The sequence below is a fragment of the Peromyscus eremicus genome, chromosome 8a (assembly GCF_949786415.1).
Source record: "Peromyscus eremicus chromosome 8a, PerEre_H2_v1, whole genome shotgun sequence".
NCBI classification, from domain to species: Eukaryota; Metazoa; Chordata; class Mammalia; order Rodentia; family Cricetidae; genus Peromyscus; species Peromyscus eremicus.
The window spans coordinates 18,155,200-18,173,453 of NC_081423.1; the positions used below are offsets into that span (position 1 = coordinate 18,155,200).

An 18,254-nucleotide genomic window follows, 5' to 3' on the forward strand; every position below is an offset into this window, starting at 1 on the left:
CCGCCTAGTGGGTCGGTGCCCTGGGGCTGCTCCACCCAGCACTGTGGATATGGCAGCTTACACACACCAGGGCTTTCAATCTGTTAGGTGTCCACAGGTAGACTTTGGGGAGGGTCCACCTACCGGATCACAGGCTGCACCTTCCCCCTGTACCCTCATGTTAGATGGATAAGTAAGCTTTCTGGGGTCCCTGTTATAGTCATCTTCTAATGTTTCTCAGGCAGAGGCTAGAACTTTGAGATTCAGGGCTCGGCCACCAACAGCGGTAAGAGGGGGTCTTTCCTAGGCACTGGATGACAGACACATTTGTGGGCCCCAGAAGAACCTGCCTCTTTTCAGGACATCCAGCTGGGATGAGATGCAGGCATAACGGTTTCAAGGTGCCTGCAGAAGGTTTCAAAGCATCATGGGTAGAAATAAGAGAGATGCAGCTGTAGCGCAGTTGGTAGAGTGCTTGCCTAGCATTCACTAAGCCCTGGGTTTGATCCCCAGGACCACATAATGGAATCTGTTGGTGCATACCTGTAACTCCGGCACTTGGGAGGTGGGAACAGGAGGATCAGAAGTTCAAGGTCATCTTCAGCTATTTTATAAATTCCAGGCCGGTCTGAGATACTTGTGGCCCTCTCTCAAAAAACAGAATGGGCCAGGGATATGGCTCAGTGGCTAAAGTACTTGTGCAAGCTTGAAGACTGAGTTCAGATCCCCAGAACCCGTAAGAAACCCAGGTGGGTGTGACAGTCCAGTTAAAATCCCCCCCACTCAAGAGACAGAGGTGGGGTTCCTGGGGCAGGTGAGCTAGCTAAACCAGCCGACTGGGCAAGCTCTGGGTTCAGCCAGAGACCCTGCATCAGTAAATAAGGCAGACAGTGCTCGAAGAAAGTACCTAATGTCGACCTCTGGCTTCCACATAGACATGCACACACATACATGTGAACATGCACACATGCTTATAAAGCACAGCACACATGCAAGAGAGGAAGAAAGAAAGAAAGAAAGAAAGAAAGAAAGAAAGAAAGAAAGAAAGAAAGAAAGAAAGAAAGAAAGAAAGAAAGGAAGAGAGAGAGAGAGAGAGAGAAAGAAAGAAAGGAAGAAAGAAAGAAAGAAAAGTAGAGCTCAATTCTTTAGAATTTGAATGGCCCACAGGAGCTCAAAAAGGGGCATTTGACACCACCAAATGAGGATGAAGTGTTGGGGAGTCTCCCAGATCTGAGTTCTGCCTATGATTTCTGGAGCCTGAATAGGCAAGTGGGAACGGCCCAGGACCACCCACCTTGGGAGGTCTGGACTCCACAGAATAGTGTGGACTAGTTTAGTGACTGTGAACACCTTCTCTCGGAAACACTAATGGGGGACACCCCGCTTTACCAGCTCAGGCCCCACCCTTAGTGCCAAGCTCAAAATTCAAACAGACATCATTTAGACAATCCACCATTTAATGGGAAGCAGGGTAAGGAGGAGATATGGGCTGCCCAGCTACTTCTGAGAGATGTGACTTTAGCCCTCCCTCCCAGAGTTAAGGGACACCAAAGACTTTAGACCAGGAACACGGAGAGTTTCACTACCGTGGGATAGGGAGGTTTAACAGGGTAAGGCTGGATCAGCAGGAGGAGTGAGGGGGTCAACAAGAGTTGTTAGGGTCTTTTCCGTTGTATTAATCCCATCTGGCTCCACTGAAGGTTCTGGGAACTTGGGAATATAGCGATGAATCCAGGACACGTAGCTCATCACTCGGGTGTATACACCAGGGAAGTCAGGAAGTCCACAGCCTCTGCCCCAGCTGACCACACCCACCTGGACCCAGGAGCAGTTCCACCTGCATACCAAGGGGCCCCCGGAGTCACTCTGTGGGGAAAGGCAAGAATCAGCACTCCAGGCATCCCATCATGTCAGTGTGCGTGGGTCCCAGTGTGCTGGGTCAGGAAGAGACAGAGGAGAGAGGATAGTCAGGCCATCACCTGGCAGGAGTCGCGGCCCTTCATCCCAGCACAAAGCATGTCATCTTTGATCATCCTGGTGTTGCTGTTCGAGGAAGAATTGGTGTGGTACTTCTGCTCACAATCACTGTTTCCCACAATGGGGACTGCGACTTCCCTCAGGTGATAGGGTGGGGGCAGTGGCGCTGTGGAGAGAAGCCAGTGAGAACCAAAGCTGGGGACTCTGCCTCTTCCCACCAGTGCTGACAATGGCCATGAGGTCTTCCCGGGACCCACCATAGTCCTCGATGACACCCCAGCCAGCCACCCAGCAGGTCTTCTTTGGGGAGACCCTCTGGGAAGCAGCAGGGAGGGAGACAGGGTGGACATGTTCAGACAGCATGACTGGGGTGTCGAGTTTCAGCAGAGCAATGTCTGCACCCCCTGGGGCAGACAGCCTCTCACTGAACTTGGGGTGGCGGATGATCCTGGCCACTTTTGTCAGTCGGTCATTTTCATAGAGCCTCAGCTGTCCAACTTGGACCCTAAAGCCACAAGCTTCCAGTTCTTTCCTGAGAGACAGGACAATGAACCCCTCAGAGAGGCTGAAGGCTAGAGAAATTAATCTCAGAACATACACAGGGATCAGGAGGGTCCCAGAAATCCTGCCTCCCACCAGGAACCCTGCCCGCAAAGTACCACCCACCTCCCAACGTCCATCAGCTCGCAGCCAAGGGAGTAGGTGACCGTACTCACGGCTGTACGCAGTGGGCAGCAGTCAGCACCCACTGAGGGTGGATGAGGGAGCCCCCACAGATGTGTTCCCATTTACTGTACTTCATATTGTAGAACCTCAGGCTGACCTGCCATGGGAACCGGCTGGCTGAGACAGGGCAGCCCCCGACAATGCCCACCAGCTCCTGTCCTGAGCCTAGGTCTGGGGAAGCAAGTAGGGGAGTCAGACACCCGGCAGAGGTTTCCAAGGCTCGGGAGTCGGTGAGACTCCTGGCAAACTGACATAACCCCAGAGGATCTGGAGCAGGAATCTGAGCCTGGGACAGCATAAGGGCTCGGGGTTAGGACTCACCAGGAGTAACAGGCATTGCGCTTCCCAGACAGAGGAGGCTGAGAAACAGCAGCCACGGCATCCCAAAACCACAGAGATCTCTGATCCCAAACATCGGCTTCTGCAGCCAGGAGACCTGAGGGTAGAGGTGCTAATAGATAGTCAAGCTATGCTCCACTCTCTGTCTTCCCTTGAGGCTCCCCAGGGTCCCATTTATCTTTCTTCCACAGGATGTGGGCATAGAATGCGACATCTGTACTCCAGAGGTGCATGTTGTGGTCACACGTGTCTTTCATTGGGACTGATATGAAGTGACCATCATTGCAAGTTCACCACCTCCGGGGCAGGCAAGGTGGCCTGTGGGGGTATGCCAAGCTTGACAGCATGCCCTGGAGTAGGTGGGTCAGGCTGCAGACTGGATATTTGAAAAGACAAAAACAAGATGGAGAGACTCTGACGTGATCTCCTTCTGTCCTTACTAGAGTCACCACCCCTCCACCCACAGAAGCCTGGCTGATGACACCCCAGGACATGAGCTGCAGGCTCAAAGGTCTTACAGGAGCATTCTGACGGACATGGGGGAGTCCTCCAAGCACTGCGGAATTGTTGGGTCAGAGCACAAAGCTGGGTCCAGGGGGACACTGTGTGTTCAATGAGGAGGACAACCCTTGCTGTGGGTTAAACTCTGCCCCCCAAATCCACCAGGACTTCATAACATGACCAAATTTGGAGAAGAGGGTCTCCTATTGATGACCAAGGGGGAGTGAGGTCGTTAGGGTAGACTCAGACTGATTGAGGTCCTGATGAGGTCACATCAGGAAGAGGTACCTCAGCGTGAGGACATGGGGAGAAGGTGATGTCTGCAGGCCTAGGACCCCAGGGTTAGTCAGCTCTATCTTGGCACCCAGTGCTGGTGGCTAAAGGAATAAATTTCCAGTGTGAGTATGTACTCACTCATAAGTGGATACTAGATATAAAGCAAAGAACAATCAGACTGCAACCCACAGAACCAGGGAGGCTATATAGCAGGGGGGACCCTAGGATAACTGTGGCTTGTAATAAGTTTTGGTTTTACTCAATTACTGGGCAAGCCTCAATGAAACATTTCACTGCTAGGATAAGAATTTGTACTGTATCAAGCTTATAATAAATAAATAATTAAATAAATAAATAAATAATTAAATAAAAATGAAAAAGAAGTTTCCAGTGCGAGGCATTGTCTAGGTCCTTTCTTGGTCCCCCCGAGCTGAGTGGGCAGGCCCTGTTGGTCCTTGGCATCTCAAAGGCATGGAAGCACTTGGAGAAGAGGGCCTATAATGAGCAAGGGCTCTCACAAAGGACTCAGATGGACTTGGGAGGTGTGTGTGTTTGTTTCTGAGAGAGGCCCTTGTTGTGTAACCCACACTGGCCTTGGAATCTAGGTCACTCTCCTGCCTCAGCCTCCCAAACGATGTGCCACCATGCCTTGGCACTTGAGACTTGTTTTTTACATTTTTCTCCTCTCCTTCTCTCAGTCTCTGAGATTCCCATGCAGTTCCTGGTCAAGAGTGAAACTCCTCAGCCAAGCGGAGGTGGCACACACCTTTAATCCTAGCACTCAAGAGACAGAAGCAGGGGGATCTCTGAGTTCGAGGCCAGCCTGGTTTGCAGAATGAGTTCCAGGACAGCCAGGGCTAGACAGAGAAATTCTGTCTTGAAAAGCCAAAAACAAACAAAAACAACCCAGGATCTCACTCTATAGCTTGGTCTGGCCTGAAATTTACTATGTAGACCAGGCTGGTCTCAGTCCTATGGGATCCTCCTGCCTCTGCTTCCTGGGTGCTGGGATTATAGGCATGTGCCTCCACACCCACCTGGATTCCGTCTTGAAGACCTCAGGGCCTAACCGAAGTTTACCTCTGCCCCACACTCAGTGTTGCAACAGGAAATTGGACAAGAGCAACAGTGAGCAGTCACCAAGCTCTGTCTTGGACCACAGATCCAGTTTGCATCACTGCTGAACCAGGAACGCCACTCACCCTGCTGGACAACCAAATGCCATATGGGGACTATTAGAGATTGGCTAGGAGAAAGATGGGTGCCATATATTAGCCAGACCTTCTAGAACATCTGGTCCCTGTTTCTGACCACTGAAACCACATGGAGTCACAAGCTTTCCTCCAGGGACACTCCTCAATGCTGTAGCCAGATTAGGTCTGTGTCCTGTCATACAAATCACTGTGACAATAGATAATGATGCTAAACTTCATATTCCCCAGAGGACCATATCGCTCCTGATGGATCCAGAGCCATCTCCCACCCAAGGCAGTCAATCTTTTTATTGGACCTTGGACAGTAAAGGACTGACCATCAGGGAGAATAACCCTCAATACTACCATGTGTATCTGCGCCTGCCACAGGACCTGTGAAGTCAAAGAAACTAAGCCAACATCTCATGGTCGTGAGACTCCACTGTTCATCCAGGTATGGTGATGTATGACTTTTATCTCAGCATTCGGGAAGCAGAGGCAGGCAGGTCTCTATGAATTAGAGGCCAACCTGATCTACATAAGGAGCTCCAGGCCAGGTCAGGTTATATAATATCCTATCTAAAAATAAATAAAATAAAAAATTCCGTAATTTATCCATGACACAGGGTCTGTGCTGGTTTGTGCTAGTGCCAATGTGACTGGTTCATACTTCTTTCATAGGGATTATAACAGAATTTATCTAAGCTGCATATTAGGATATATGCCTATAAACCTGGAACTTGGGAGGCTGAGAGAGCTTGACTGCTTTCTTCTTTCTTTCTTTCCTTTTTTTTTTTCCTTTCCCAGACAGAGTTTCTCTGTATAGCCCGGGCTGTCCTGGATCTCACTCTGTAAACCAGGCTGGCCTCGAACTCAGAGATCCACCTGCTTCTACCTCCTGAGTGCTGGGATTAAAGGTGTGCACCACCACGCTTTTAATCAGGCTGAGCCTAATTTCTATGAGTTTGCATAGTGATCTCCAGGCCTGCCAGAGCTGTATCATATGACTCTAAAAGAAAGAAAGGAAGGAAGGAAGGAAGGAAGGAAGGAAGGAAGGAAGGAAGGAAGGAAGGGAGGGAGGGAGGGAGGGAGGAAGGAAGGAAGGGAGGGAGGGAGGGAAGGAGGGAGGGAAGGAGAGGGGAGTGAGGGAGAGAGGGAGGGAGGGAGGGAGGGAGGAAGGGAAGGAGAAGGGAGGGAGGGAGAGAAGGAGGGAGGGAGGGAGAGAGGGAGGGAATGGAAAAGAAACAGGGGGCGATACTGCTGAAAGGACCAGCCTTCTGCAGCTCAGGAACTAAAGGGGAGCCACGGAGTCGGTGAACTAATCACTCAATTGACCTTTCTATCTGAATGTGTAAAACTTAATTCTCTAGGGCTGGCAAAAAAGAGAAATACACACACACACACACACACACACACACACACACACACACACACACACCTAGGGTCTCACCTAGGGTGCTGATGAATGGCAAGCTGTCAGCTGGTCAGAGACACTGAAGAGGAGATGCAGAGCAGGTGAACTACTGGACAGACAGACAGACACACGAGGACTGTTCTGAGGGCCAAAGCTTAGTTCTTCATTTTATTATTCCCTTTGTTGCTTGTTCTACTCTGGTCCTTTTTTTCTGATCTTCCACCCTGATGTCTGCCTTCCGTGTGTCCTTATTTTTTCCCTTCCAGCTTATATACCCCAGCAAAATCTTTCAAGCAGTATAAAAATTACAGTATCATTACATTCTATTTTAAGTGAATGATTACAATGAATACAAGTTAAAAAAAAAAAAAAAACGTGTTTCTCATTTTCCTTACATTAGAGGTGAAAAACAAATTATCCCCAAGAACCACATACAGTTAAACATTTATCTTTTAGGCTTCTCATAGGTCAGGAGCCTTTCAGCCATAACCGCCTACATAGGCAGTAGTTTTTAATAAATACCAGAAAAACAGGTTACTAGTTCTCTTTCCATATTTTAGAGTCTCGTCCAGTTATCTTAACTACCATCCAATTCTTTGTTTTTAGTTACGTGAAGGCATCATTTAAAGCTTTGTTTTAGCTATGATGCACACCAAATACGTTCCCTAACACCAAGATTAAAAGAACCTGAGCTAGCCTAACTCCTGGGACTCGATCGTTTCCCTTAATCATTAACCTAAACCACAGTCTATACGACTCCCCAAGAGAAACTCGTGAGTCCTAGCTGCATGACACTTTCTTGTTCCTGTTTCTATTTTTTTATCCTCTGCAGCCCCTGCTTTATCAGGGGGTGGGGACAACACTATATCCTACCTTGACCTGTATTAATTTTCCTACTAAACTAACCTCTTTCATTATCTCTTACTATATTCGTTAGAAATCTCTAATTATCAAAATTCTATTTAAACTAACACTATTATTGTATAAAATCATTACTTCAATTAAACAGTACAGCTTAAGAGGAAATCATCTTCATAGTAATCCACAGGTAAAAATGCCCAGTAGAACAGGATATTTCCATGAGATAATCACACTACATTAAAGGCAGTGGGGATCCTCCTACACCCATTCACACCGTGCCAGAGACCAGAGAAAAACGGCAGCGGCAAACATGTAGAGACAGCAGCAGCAAGAGGCACTCTGTGGCAGAAGCCCTCGGGCCTGGCCTATCTGAGACTCACCCATCACTGCCTTGTGTTCTGGCGACTGAACTCCTGAAGCTCAGGTACCGCCTGATGCTCCTCCGACGTGGCCACTGGCATGGTGAAGAGATAGCCCAGCTGCTAAGAGCACGTTTTGCTCTTACAGAGGATGCACGATTTGTTCCCAGCACCCACATGGTGGCTCACAATCATCCGTAACTGCAGTTCTAGGCCATCTGATGCCCTCTTTGGTCTCCATCTTCATGATACCAGGCATGCACATGATGTACATACATATATGTAGAAAAACATTCACATGTCAAGATAAACGAATCTTTCAAGAATGAAAAACAAAATACACACAAGAAAGGAAAAAAAGAGGGGCAGGTGGAGGCAGGGATTTGCCCATTCTAACTGAGGAGGGTGGAGGTTCTTTCTAGATTCTTGCCACCACAAACATAAATGGGCACTTTCATTTAAGGTACATGCTGGCACAAGCCTGTTTTTCTTTTCTTTTTCTTTTTCTTTTTTTTTTTTTTTTGTTTTTTGTTTTGTTTTTGTTTTTTGAGACAAGGGCCTGTTTTTCAATGATCCACATATCAGGTGAGGGATCCTGCCATGGAACTCACACTCCCCGAAGCCTTAGCCCTAAAGTGGACTCAGAGACCCCTGTCAGTTCAGTGCAACCTCCCTTTGGAGATCACATTCCTGCTTCCCACATACACCTTGCCAAAAAATAAAAAAAATTAAAAAAAAAAATCCTGTTGACACCACAGGAACCAACTCAGAGCCCTTGTGTCAAATGCAGAGTCAGGCTTACTCATTTACTATTGTAATTGTGTGCATGTATATATGATGTGAGTGTGTGTGTGAGTGCAGACTCACATGTGCCACAGCCTATGTTTGGAGATTAGATATTGGTTCCCTCCCTCCCCGTTTCCGTGGATTCCAGGTATGAAACTCAGGTTGTTAGAGCTGGGCAGTAAGTGCCTTTATCAGCTGAGCCGGTCCAGCAGTGGATCTCTCCACCTTCACCTTTCAGCGCCTTTGTGTGGCTGAGTTCTGTGTCCAGGCCCAGCACCTAGCTCTGCTGGCTCTGCTGCCAACTAGAGTGCAACAGGACTCTCTTTAGTTCCAGAGATCCACAGGAGCAGCTGGAGGATAAATGCTCAGTCCTTGTCCCTAGGGATGGGGACTCCAGAGCACGTGCTGCTGGCTTCTCCAGCCCTTTGCCAACCAGCTCCAGGGACCTCCTTGGAAGCACACACCCTACTGTCCCTTCCCTGCTTCTTCCCAAACACCCTGCTCCTAGCTGAGTCCTGTTCCGGGGATAGCTTCTGGCTGACTGAAGTCCAAGACCAGGCTGATGTCAAGAGACCACAGGGCTGCGGTGGCCAGAGAGAGCAGGCAAGGTCTGGAGCCTGTCTATTTATTCATTTACTTTTGAAGATCAAGGCTCACTATGAAACCAGGCTGCCCTTGAACTCTTAACCACCCTGCTGCCTCAGTCTCCCAAGAGTCGGCATTACAGATGTACACCACCATAGCTCTAACTTCACATCTGGAGAAAAGCACTGATCGTTTGGAAGGGTAAAAATTCCCAGTTCTTTGAATTTTCCAGCTGCGACAGTGGATGCAGACTGACCACAAAGTAATATTTTAATCCATGAGTAGAATATCTTAGAACCTGGAACATTTCTTTGAGCAAAGGGTGACGCAGTGTGACGGTGTTCTCGGGCACAGGACTTGTGAGACCTGTGACAGGTTTTGAAACAGTCGAGACAAACATCAGTAGCAAAGGGAAAGACAGTTGCAGAAACAGCCAGCAAAGGAGAGCAGATGTCACAGCAAAGGCTACTGCATCGTTAACAGATAACACTCGCTAAAAGCAGAAAGCGTATCCACAGTGATGCAGAATTAACAGTTGCGATGCTATCTGTGGTGGATTCGAGAGAGTAAGAGTGAAGAGAAGCTGCAAAGGTTGATAAATGTGTTATCTGAGTAGGAAACACATAGATGAGATCTAGAAGAAAGGTTTCAAAAGGGAGAGAGTAAGCATAGAAAACGACTGAAGGATAGAAAGGAACATTAAGACGAGAGGGACCTGTGTGAGTACGCCAATTATTCTAGTAAACACAGAGGGAACAACGGTAAACAGCCAGAATACAAACATCAGGCTGGATGTCCCCCGGAGGGAGAGTGTTTGCCTAATGTGCTTGAGGCCCTAGACCTGAGCCCCAGTGCCGCAAAAAGAACTAAATCGGTTAACTGACTAAAATAAATTAAGAATAAGATATAAATATTGACTGTATAAAAATAAGTCCAGAGACCTGCTGTCAAAGGGAAAAAGGGTGAGAGTTTGCGCTCTCTGGAGAAGCTGGAGCCCTCTCCTGCGAGCATGCCACCCTCTCCCTCAGTGCTACTTTCTCCTTCTCCCCTAATGTCCCTGCTTAAATCTACGACAAGGCTTTTTCAAAATAAACTGCAGCTCAGTCTCAAACAACAGAAAGAAGATATCTAACGCAGGTCTCAACCAGAGATGCTTTCTTAAAGTTTTAGTGAATTGGATTTCATCACATTCAAAACCTTACTCTCATCGGACAATCTCAAAAAAATGGAAAACCAGCCAGATATAGTAGCTCATGACTGTAATCCCAGCACTCAGAAAGCTGAGGCAGGAGAGCTGTGCAAGTTCAAGGCCAGCCTAGGGTAAAATGAAGACTTGAAGAGTCCAGATCAAAAAACAAAGTAAAATAAAAGATAAGGAAAGAAAGGAAGAAAGAAAACACTACAAATAGATAGATAGATAGATAGATAGATAGATAGATAAATGTAATTTAAAGCACAAAGGAAACAGACAATTCTAGTGGCCAGTGAGGATGAACTTAAGCCATACTTTCACTCACAGGGGAAAGGAAGCTCGAACAAGCACCTGTATGCAAACATTTATATTGACTTTATGCACAGACGAAACCTTGAACTAATACAGGGCAGATTCAGGTTTTTGTTTTGTTTTGTTTTGAGTCAGTCTTTTTAAAAGCAGCCAGATGGACAAACAGCAGTCCATTCGGTAATGGAAAGACTCAACAATGCTTCAGCAGCAATAAGAGAAGCTCGTTCATGTTCAACAGAGCATTCTGACTTCCAGTCAGGCGTGGGAGCCTGTGATCCCGGTACAGGGTCCTAAACATCTGCCTGGGGACAGTCAGAGCCAGCACCACACTCCTCCAGCTCTGTCCCTTCTCATCTGGGAGATTTGAGACTCAAGGCCGGGCATTCCACTTTTATCTATGACTTCGGTTTCTCTAGAAACCTTGTTACTGGAATCATATGGGGTTTGTTGTTGTTGTTTGTCATTTTTTAAGCTTTATTTTATTCTTGTTGAGCACAGTGATGCACATCTTTAATCCCAGCGCTCAGGAGGCTGAAGCAGGCAGAGTTCAAAGCCAGTTTGGTCTATATAATGAGTTCCAGGACAGCCAGGGCTACAAAATGAGACTCTGTCTCAAAAAAAAAAAAAAAAAAAAAAAAAAACCCTAAAGAAACAAACAAAAGTTAATTATATGTATTGTTTGTGCCTGTTGCTTGAGTGCAGTGCTTAAAGAGACTTAAAGAGGTTGTCAGATCCCCTGGAAATGGAATTAAAAATGGTTGTAAGCCAGCACTGGGCAGTAGTGGCGCACGCCTTTGATCCCAGCACTCAGGAGGCAGAGTTAGGCGGATCTCTGTGAGTTTAAGGCCAGCCTTGTCTACAAAGTGAGTTTCAGAACAGCCAGGACTGTTACAGAGAGAAAGCCCTATTTCTAAAACTAAAACACATACACACACACACACACACACACACACACACACACACTAAAAAATAAAAATAAAAAAACCAAAGATTGTGAGCTGCCACATGGGTGCTGGGAACCGAACTCAGATCTCCGCAGGAGCAGCAAGTGCTCTTCCCTACTAAGGCACTTCTCCAGCCCCATTTCTTGTCATTTTGTCACTGACTTGTCATTTTCACTGAGCTTTATCAGCAGTAGCACCAGGGACAGGGAGGGGCAAGGCTGGATTCCCTGGAGCCTCCCAATGGCACCAACCAGCATCCACACTGGCTTTGCTGTCCCCGAACAGAGCTGCAGAGAACACATTTCTCGGCAGCCATCGGCCCCGGCATGCTGCTACAGAGGTTCTTGGAAACCCCACCATTGGGGGGATCTCCATCAAAGCGATTCATCTAACATGCTGTCTTTCCTAACTTCAGCCCACCATGTCCCTTTCCCTTACTTCTGACTCTGATGTCCCTGCAGCCAGTCACTGAGCACATCCTCCCCTGGAAGACTCCCAGGGAGGCAGCTGGGGTAGAAGCAGAGTGGATGGTGCTCAGAGAGCAGCTCAGGAGCCTCCAGTCTCTGCAGGGGAGTGCCTGAGCCCACCTTGGCAGACAGCCTCTTGTCCTTGGGGTGGTCGATGATTTCAGCTGCTTTCTTCAGCTGCTAAGTTTCGTAGAGCCTCCATTACTCAAGCTGAACTCCAAAAGTGCAGGCTTCCAGCTCTTTCCTGGAGGACAGGAGCCCTTCAGGGAAGATGGAAGATAGTGAAGCCAAGCTCATTGTAGGCTAGGGACACCCCCAAATACTTGGATGGAGGATTCTTCTGCAGCCTGGGGAGGATCTCAGAAATCCTCCACCCAGGACTCTGCCCACAGGAACCATCCCTCCCTCCCAACCCAACTTGCTGTTCAGTCAAGAGCTTGCTGTCATCCATTTGGCTGCCTTAGGGTCGCCTGTTCACCTTTCTGCATGGGTGAGTACCCCCCGTGCTGTTAGCAAGCCAAGAAGCTCACCAATTGCTCTGGGGGAACCGTGGTAGAGTCATACTTTGATTTGCTGGAACCTTAGGAGGAAGAACTGGACCTTGTTCATGTCTTCCTCAGGGAAGGAAGTTTATTGACCCCTCCTGAACCAGTATCCCCAGATCATCAGGACGCAGTTAGAGAGGGCTGTGACTATGCTGGGTTCTAGTTGGGAGACCCACCCTAAGTGACCATCCGTCCCACCCAGTGCCTTCTTTGGTCCTGTTGGATCCAGCGTTGCAAACACAGATTAATCAGATGATGGGCACTCCTGGGCATTACTGACCTCAGCCACAGTTCCAGGTCTCCTATCCCGCCCACACTGCGTCACAGCAGGGCCAAGGAGTCAAGGCTTACGGGGAGGGGCACTATGGGATTCGAGCAGCCTGAGGTATGGTCAGGTCTTCAGCGCCCTCCGCTGGCCTGCAGGGTTCAGTTAAGATGGGGGATAAGGGGTCAGTTAGAGACCAGCCCTGTGGAAGTGTGGACAGGGTGGAGACACCCTCAGCTGCCTGTCACAGCCCAGGCGAATGTATTTCCTAGCTAAAACTGCCTTCCTCTGCAGCCCTTGGTTGGTGCTATGAGACTGCTTAGTCTGGAGGTCTGAGATCAAAGGTCCAGGAGCAGCTCTGACGCTTGTGTTTGCAGATGAGAAGGCACACTTTATTTTATTTTATTTTTATTTTTTTGGTATCAAGGTTTTTCTGTGTACCTCACGCTGCCCACAGGCATTTTGTTTTCTCCTCCTCTTTCTCTTCCTCCTCCTCCTCCTCCTCCTCCTCCTCCTCCTCCTCCTCTTCAGTTCATGTGTTTTTTGAGACAGTCTCCATGAGATTAAAGGCGTGCGCCACCACCACCTGGCCCCCTCAAATTCTTAATCCCCCTGCTTTAGAGTGTGTCCTAATACCCAGTTTGCTTTCAGGAATTTTTTTTTTTTTGGGTTTTTTTTTTTTTTTTTTTAGTTTTTCAAGACAGGTTTTCTCTGTGTAGCTTTGTGCCTTTCCTGGAACTCGCTTTGGAGACCAGGCTGGCCTCAAACTCACAGAGATCCACCTGCCTCTGCCTCCCGAGTGCTGGGATTAAAGGCGTGCGCCACCACCGCCCGGCACTTTCAGGAAATTTTAATTGAGTTGTTAAACACCAACATTAATAAAAAATTTCAAACCACATCAACTTTTTAAATTTTTATTTTATTTTATTTTATTTTTATTATTATTATTATTATTATTATTATTATTTAGTTTCACATCCTGACCAAAGTTTCCCCTCCCTCCTCTCCTCCCAGTCCCTCCTCCATCTCCCCTCCCCGTTCCCCATCCACTCCTCCTTCTCCTCTGTTTCTCTTCAGAATAGAGCAGGCCTCCCATGGATATCAACCAGCCATGGTATATCAAGTTGTAGTGAGACTAGGTACCTCCTCTCCTTTTAGGTCTGAACGAGGCAATCTGGTAGGAGAAATGGATCCCAAAAGCTGGCAACAGAGTCAGAGACAGCCCCTGCACCCACTGTTAGGAGTCCCACAAGAAGACCAAGCTACACAACTGTCACATATGCAGAGGGCCTAGGTCAGTCCCATGCAGGCTCCCTAGTTGTTGGTTCGGTCCCTAGGAGCCCCTAGGAGGCCAGGTTAGTTGGTTCTGTGGGTTTTCTTGTGGTGCCCTTGACCCCACTGGCTCCTACAATCCTTCCTCCCCCTCTCCTGATGAATTCCCCAAGTTCTACCTAATGTTTGGCTGTGGGTCTCTAACATCTATTTCCATCAGTTGCTGGATGAAGTCTCTCTGATGATAGTTGGGCTAGGCACCAATCTATGAGTACAGCAGAATATCATTTGGAATCATTTCATTGACTTTAAATTTTTTTTTTTTTTTTTTGCCAGGGTTGGAGAGATGGTTCGGAGGTTGAGAGCACTGGCTGGGGAAAAAAAAAAAAAAAGCACTGGCTGCTCTTCCAGAGGTCCTGAGTTCAATTCCCAGCAAGCACATGGTGGCTCACAGCCATCTAGAATGAGATCTGGTGCCCTCTTCTGGTGAGCAGGCATACATGTAGGCAGAACACTGTATACATAATAAACAAATTTTTTTTTTTTTTTTAAATTTGCCAGTCATGTTTGGTTCTATCCCAGGTCTCTGGGCTATCCTGCCTCTGGGTCCTAGCCCTCAGGGATCAGCTCACTCTCATGGAATGGGTCTCAAGCTGGGCCAGTCATTGGTTGTCACTCCCACAATTTCTGCGTCACCTTTACCCCAGCACATCCTGTAGGCAGGACAAATTGTAGGTCGAAGGTTTTGTGGCTCTGTTGGTGTCCTAGTCCCTCCACTGGAAGTCTTGCCCTGGTTACAGAACATGACCAGGTCGGGCTCTGTATCCCCCATTGCTAGGGTCTTAGCTAGGGCACCCTCATCGATTCCTGGGAGTTTCCATTGCTCTAGGTTTCTAGTTCATCCCAGAGATGCCCCCAGATTCCAGGGACTGTCTCTCCCAGGACTCTCTCCCCACATCCTCCTCCCACCAGATCCCTCCTGTTCCCATCCCTCCCCCTGATCTGTTACTACAGTTCCAGGTGATTTTCTGGCTTCCTTGGGAGTCAGGTATTCCTGTGGTGCAAGCAAAATACTCACACACAGAAAATAAAAATGAAGACTTTCTAATTAAAAAAATGTTGTGGGTGATGGGAGTGGTGGTTTTGAAGCAAAGACTGAAGTCATCAGGCTTGCCTGGAACGTCTGATCCTCCTGCCTCCGTGTCTGGAGCTCTGCGACTGCAGGTGTGTACCACGCCAGCAAAATGACACATGTTGTTGTTGTTCTGCAGTAATAGGGATGCTCGTGTGAGACCAGTGCTCTACCACTGACTGAGCCATGCCCTTGGCCTTTTTTGTTTTGTTTTATTAATAAAAATAAAGTTCCATCTTTTGTGATTTATTTTGTTATTTCTTTTTTTTTTTTTTTTTTTTTTTTTGAGCTGAGGATCGAACCCAGGGCCTTGTGCTTGCTAGGCAAGTGCTCTACGACTGAGCTAAATCCCCAACCCCTTGTTATTTCTTTGCGTGGGTGCGCGTGCGTGCGTGTGAATGCAGGTGCCTACAGAGGACAAAAGAGTCAGATCCCCCTGGACTGGAGTTACAGGTGATTGTGAAATGCCTGACATGGATGCTGAGAATTAAACTCAGGTCCTCAGATGAGCCGTACAGCTCTCCAGCCCCTACCAAGTAATATCTTAACTAAAACCCAAGACACTATATTTGAAACATAGAAAACACGGACATTGTATCTAAAACACGTGTATAAATGTATACATCTAGAAGAAGATTTAATCTTACTAGTGAAAGTGAGTGTAACTGTGCACAACCCTCAACATTTTAGTGCAGAGCAAATTCCCAGAGTATGGGAATAAGACTGGAGGGCCTCAATGCAGGAAGCTGCCTTGGACAATGTGACAGCACACCCAGATCCTGAAGCACCAGAGAACCTGATGGAAACAGAGAGCAGACATCTGGGGCAGCTGTATGGCGCCTGAACTTGAGTCCGACCAGGGACACAACCCACTTTGTAGGCATGGCTCTGGATTCTGCTCTCAGTGTCCTCGAAGGGATTCCCTCTGAGTTGGCGATGAACCCAGCCTAGACAAGCCTAGTCATCCATTCCATTCACACCCTGGCCACTTGTCTCAAGGCATCACCATTCCCAATGTACTCGCCAGGGAGCAGCACACAGCCAGAGCTGCATGCTTTCCAGGGAACCAGGTACCAAATCTGGGCATCTTCCGATGTTGCACAAGTGTGTTACTGAGATATGTTTGTCTTCCCATCAACCTTTGCTCAGCTGGCCACTCAGGACACTGGTGACTTCTTTAACAAAGTGCCCTGATTTCCTTTTGCTTGAGTCCCTATCCCTTTACAGGCTGCTCTGCTGAACTCCTGGCACCATTTCTCCTCCAAGCCCTGCCCAGGCCCATTTCCTAAACCCCAGAAAAGCCTTCCTGACTCTTCGGAATGGGCCTCATCCTAAAACCTCAGACATGCCTTCTTGGCAAGGTCAGGTCTAACCTCCAGCGCGTATCTCTCATTCCTGGAATCCAGTGAACCCAAACCAAGCCTCTCCCGTCCCATCCTTTGCAGACCTGCATCCCCGTCCTTGAATGCACCACTGTCTGTCGCTTAGGTGCAGGATTTAGAGGAGACAGCAACATCACCGGGTTGCTGTTGGAGAGGTGGAGAGAGAAGCTGAGGGGGAAAGTGAGAAACGGTTCGGGAAGTTGTGGATCCACTGTGATGCTGTTGGGGGAGGGGACATTAAGGCGCAGGGGAACACAGACTTCTGGAGGGATGTGGTGTGGAAAGCTGCTGGACACCCGAACCATTCATTCTGTGTGTAGCTCTCTTGGAGGAAACCTAGCTAACAGGTGTCTAAACCGGTGTAGACTAAATACCGGAATAATGAAGGAAGAGGAAAAGGAATCTCCACATGGGGGCAGAGAGGAGGCCATGCTCCCGACCTTGGCTCACTGGGTCCCTCTCTCCATTTAGGAGGTTAGAGGCCATACGCCAGATTCCTCACTGATGCATGCTGAAGGGGACATCATAATCACACCAGGTGAACTAAACAAGGGACAGCTCTGGGGCGGTGGCAGATAGCTGTTTTTCTCAGCTCTCTGATGGTCATGTGTGGGTGGAACTCACATTTCTACCAGCAGTTTAGTGCGGGTAGAGAGCCAGGCCGCAGCCATGTTCTGAGACCACACCTGGTCTTGGCCTTTCTCTTGGGTGATGTCTTAGTCAGTGTTTCTATTTCTGTGATAAAACACTGAGACCAAAAGCAACTTGGGACAGAAAGGTTTCATTCCAGCTTATGGGTCCCAATCACAATCCATCATGAAAGGAGTTCGGGGTAGGAACTGAAGCCGGGAACCTGGAAGCAGGAACTGAAGCAGAGACCATAGAGAAATGCTTACTGAGGCAGGCAGATCTCTGTGAGTTCGAGGCCAGCCTGGTCTACAGAGTGAGTTCCAGGACAAGCTCCAAAGCTACACAGAGAAACCCTGTCTCAAAAAAACAAAACCCTCCCCCCAAAGAAAGAAATGCTTACTGGCTTGCTCAGCCTGCTTTCGTATACAACTCAGGAATACCTGCCCAAGGGTGCAGCACCCACAATGGACTGAGCATTACCACATCAAGAAATGTGGGACAGACTTGCCAGTTTTTTTTTAAGATTTATTTATTATTTATATTTAAGATTTATTTATTTATTTATTTATTTATTTATTTATTTATTTATTATTACACATACAGTGTTCTGTCTGCATGTATGCTTGCAGGCCAGAAGAGGGCAACAGATCTCATTATGGATGGTTGTGAGCCACCATGTGGTTGCTGGGAATTGAACTCAGGACCTCTGGAAGAGCAAGCAGTGCTCTTAACCACTGAGCCATCTCTCCAGCCCAGGCCAGTCTTATAGAGGCATTTTCTCAACTATGAATCCCTCTTTCCAAATGACTCTCACTTGACAAACAGACAAACAACAAAAAACTAGCCAGAGATTGTTGCACCTGCTCCTTGTCCAACTACCAGCTAGGACCTAGCAAGCCTGATAACCACAAATGGTCACCTCACCTGATGTAGAAGGAAGGGAGCATGACACTCTTAAGGCTGCCCAGCCTTCCTACTTGAAGTACGGGCAGGTAAGTTCTGTATAGGGCTAAGTCAGATGCCAGGCCCCAGGTGAGATATTTGATAGGTACACCAGACAGATGCTGAGGACAAATGAGTCCCTAAATGTCTTAGGGGTTCTTCAGTCTATGTTGGA

General features: G+C 47.9%; 1 protein-coding gene across 1 annotated transcript; it reads right to left on the reverse strand.

Annotated features, from left to right (window-relative positions):
• Positions 1-1,545: 1,545 nt before the first annotated feature.
• On the reverse strand, positions 1,546-3,070 carry LOC131915940 (mastin-like). Its single transcript, XM_059269245.1, has 5 exons — positions 3,004-3,070; positions 2,673-2,853; positions 2,214-2,488; positions 1,959-2,122; positions 1,546-1,845 (listed from the first exon to the last, which is right to left on the reverse strand). Exons 1-5 carry the CDS (start codon positions 3,062-3,064, stop codon positions 1,582-1,584), a joined length of 945 nt encoding a protein of 314 aa, XP_059125228.1. The 5' UTR covers positions 3,065-3,070; the 3' UTR covers positions 1,546-1,581.
• Between the last annotated feature and the right edge of the window lie 15,184 nt (positions 3,071-18,254).

Coding starts and splice junctions, on each gene's coding strand:
- LOC131915940 (XM_059269245.1), bottom strand. CDS start 3,064: ATGCCGTGGCTGCTGTTTCTCAGCCTCCTCTGTCTGGGAAGCGCAATG. Junction 2,489..2,672: donor GCTGCCCACTGCGTACAGCC/GTGAGTACGGTC, acceptor CCTGTCTCTCAG/GAAAGAACTGGAAGCTTGTG. Junction 2,123..2,213: donor GGGTGTCATCGAGGACTATG/GTGGGTCCCGGG, acceptor TTCTCTCCACAG/CGCCACTGCCCCCACCCTAT.